The 1,037-nt window shown below is 52.5% G+C and overlaps 1 protein-coding gene across 1 annotated transcript in view; it reads left to right on the top strand.

The window, feature by feature from the left end:
* The first annotated feature begins 220 nt into the window (after positions 1-220).
* The window catches only part of PPP1R11 (protein phosphatase 1 regulatory inhibitor subunit 11), a 5,446-nt gene continuing 4,629 nt past the window's right edge, over positions 221-1,037 (top strand). Inside the window, exons 1-2 of the mRNA XM_018564184.1 lie at positions 221-395; positions 885-993. Coding sequence (XP_018419686.1) covers positions 318-395; positions 885-993 — 187 coding nt within the window. The 5' untranslated portion in view covers positions 221-317. The remainder of the gene's footprint in view (positions 396-884; positions 994-1,037) is intronic.

Below are 1,037 nucleotides of genomic sequence, written 5' to 3'. Positions count from 1 at the left end.
TGCCTCCATTCTTTTTTCTGGCGGAAGTGAATCAACTCTTTATGTATGAACTCTACTTTTTTTTATTTTATTATTATTATTCGTGTTTGAAGTTGAACCATCCAGAATATGTCAGTAGTACACGATTAGAAATGGTTTTATTTTCTTAAATCCACCAATGGTCATAAGACGCCTCCTTGTCTACCATAGAAACTGGCGGAAGTGGAGGGACAGGGCGCCGGAAGTGACAGTTTGGACGCTCTGTCCACACAGGCGGTGAGTGCGGACGGGTTCCTGGGTGTCGTGGTGTGGCCGGGGGGAGCGCAGCGTCACGTGACATGGCCGAATCCTCCGCGACGGCGGTGGCGGGAGGAGCCGCGTCCAGCACGGTAACCACTGAGTGTGAGGCCCGGCCGGTAAGTGACGTCATCTGACACCCCATTGACTTACATTCTCCACAGCCCCAGTTTACCCCACTGACATTCACATCCCCCCAGTACACCTCACAGACATTCACTTCCCCCTGTACACCCCACTGGCATTCACATCTCCCCCCAATACACCCCACTGACATTCACCCCAGTGCCTCATGGGACTTGTAGTTGCACAGCTGCTGGAGGGCCGATGTTGCCCACCCCTAATGTTCTGCATATCATCCACTGCCACAGGTTATAAGCTGCAGCATGCGGGCATCTACCTGGCAGTGTGTACCGGGGCGCAGAGGGAGAGGCATTTGTAGGGCATGCTGGAATTTGTAGTTCCATGCCAGGCAACGTGCTGGTTATATTTGCACTTGTAGTTCCTGCTCTTTCTTTCCCGCAGATCCTCCTTTACATTCCATAATAGTGATGATGTCATTGTCGCCCATACAAGCGGATCGCTGATCCCGACTTTTGTTGTTGCAGGAGCCGCGCTCACTGACACTGAAGCTAAGGAAGAGGAAGCCGGACAAGAAAGTGGAGTGGACGTGCGACACGGTGGACAACGAGCACCTGGGCAGGCGCTCTTCCAAATGTGAGGATCGCGGCTTTAATGATCATTTTCCCCTTCCCTACCAC

This window comes from Nanorana parkeri, unplaced genomic scaffold (assembly GCF_000935625.1).
Source record: "Nanorana parkeri isolate BGI_ZX_2015 unplaced genomic scaffold, ASM93562v1 scaffold731, whole genome shotgun sequence".
Taxonomy (NCBI): Eukaryota; Metazoa; Chordata; class Amphibia; order Anura; family Dicroglossidae; genus Nanorana; species Nanorana parkeri.
The sequence above is the reverse complement of the archived record's forward strand: the minus strand, read 5'-3'. Positions and strand labels throughout refer to the sequence as shown.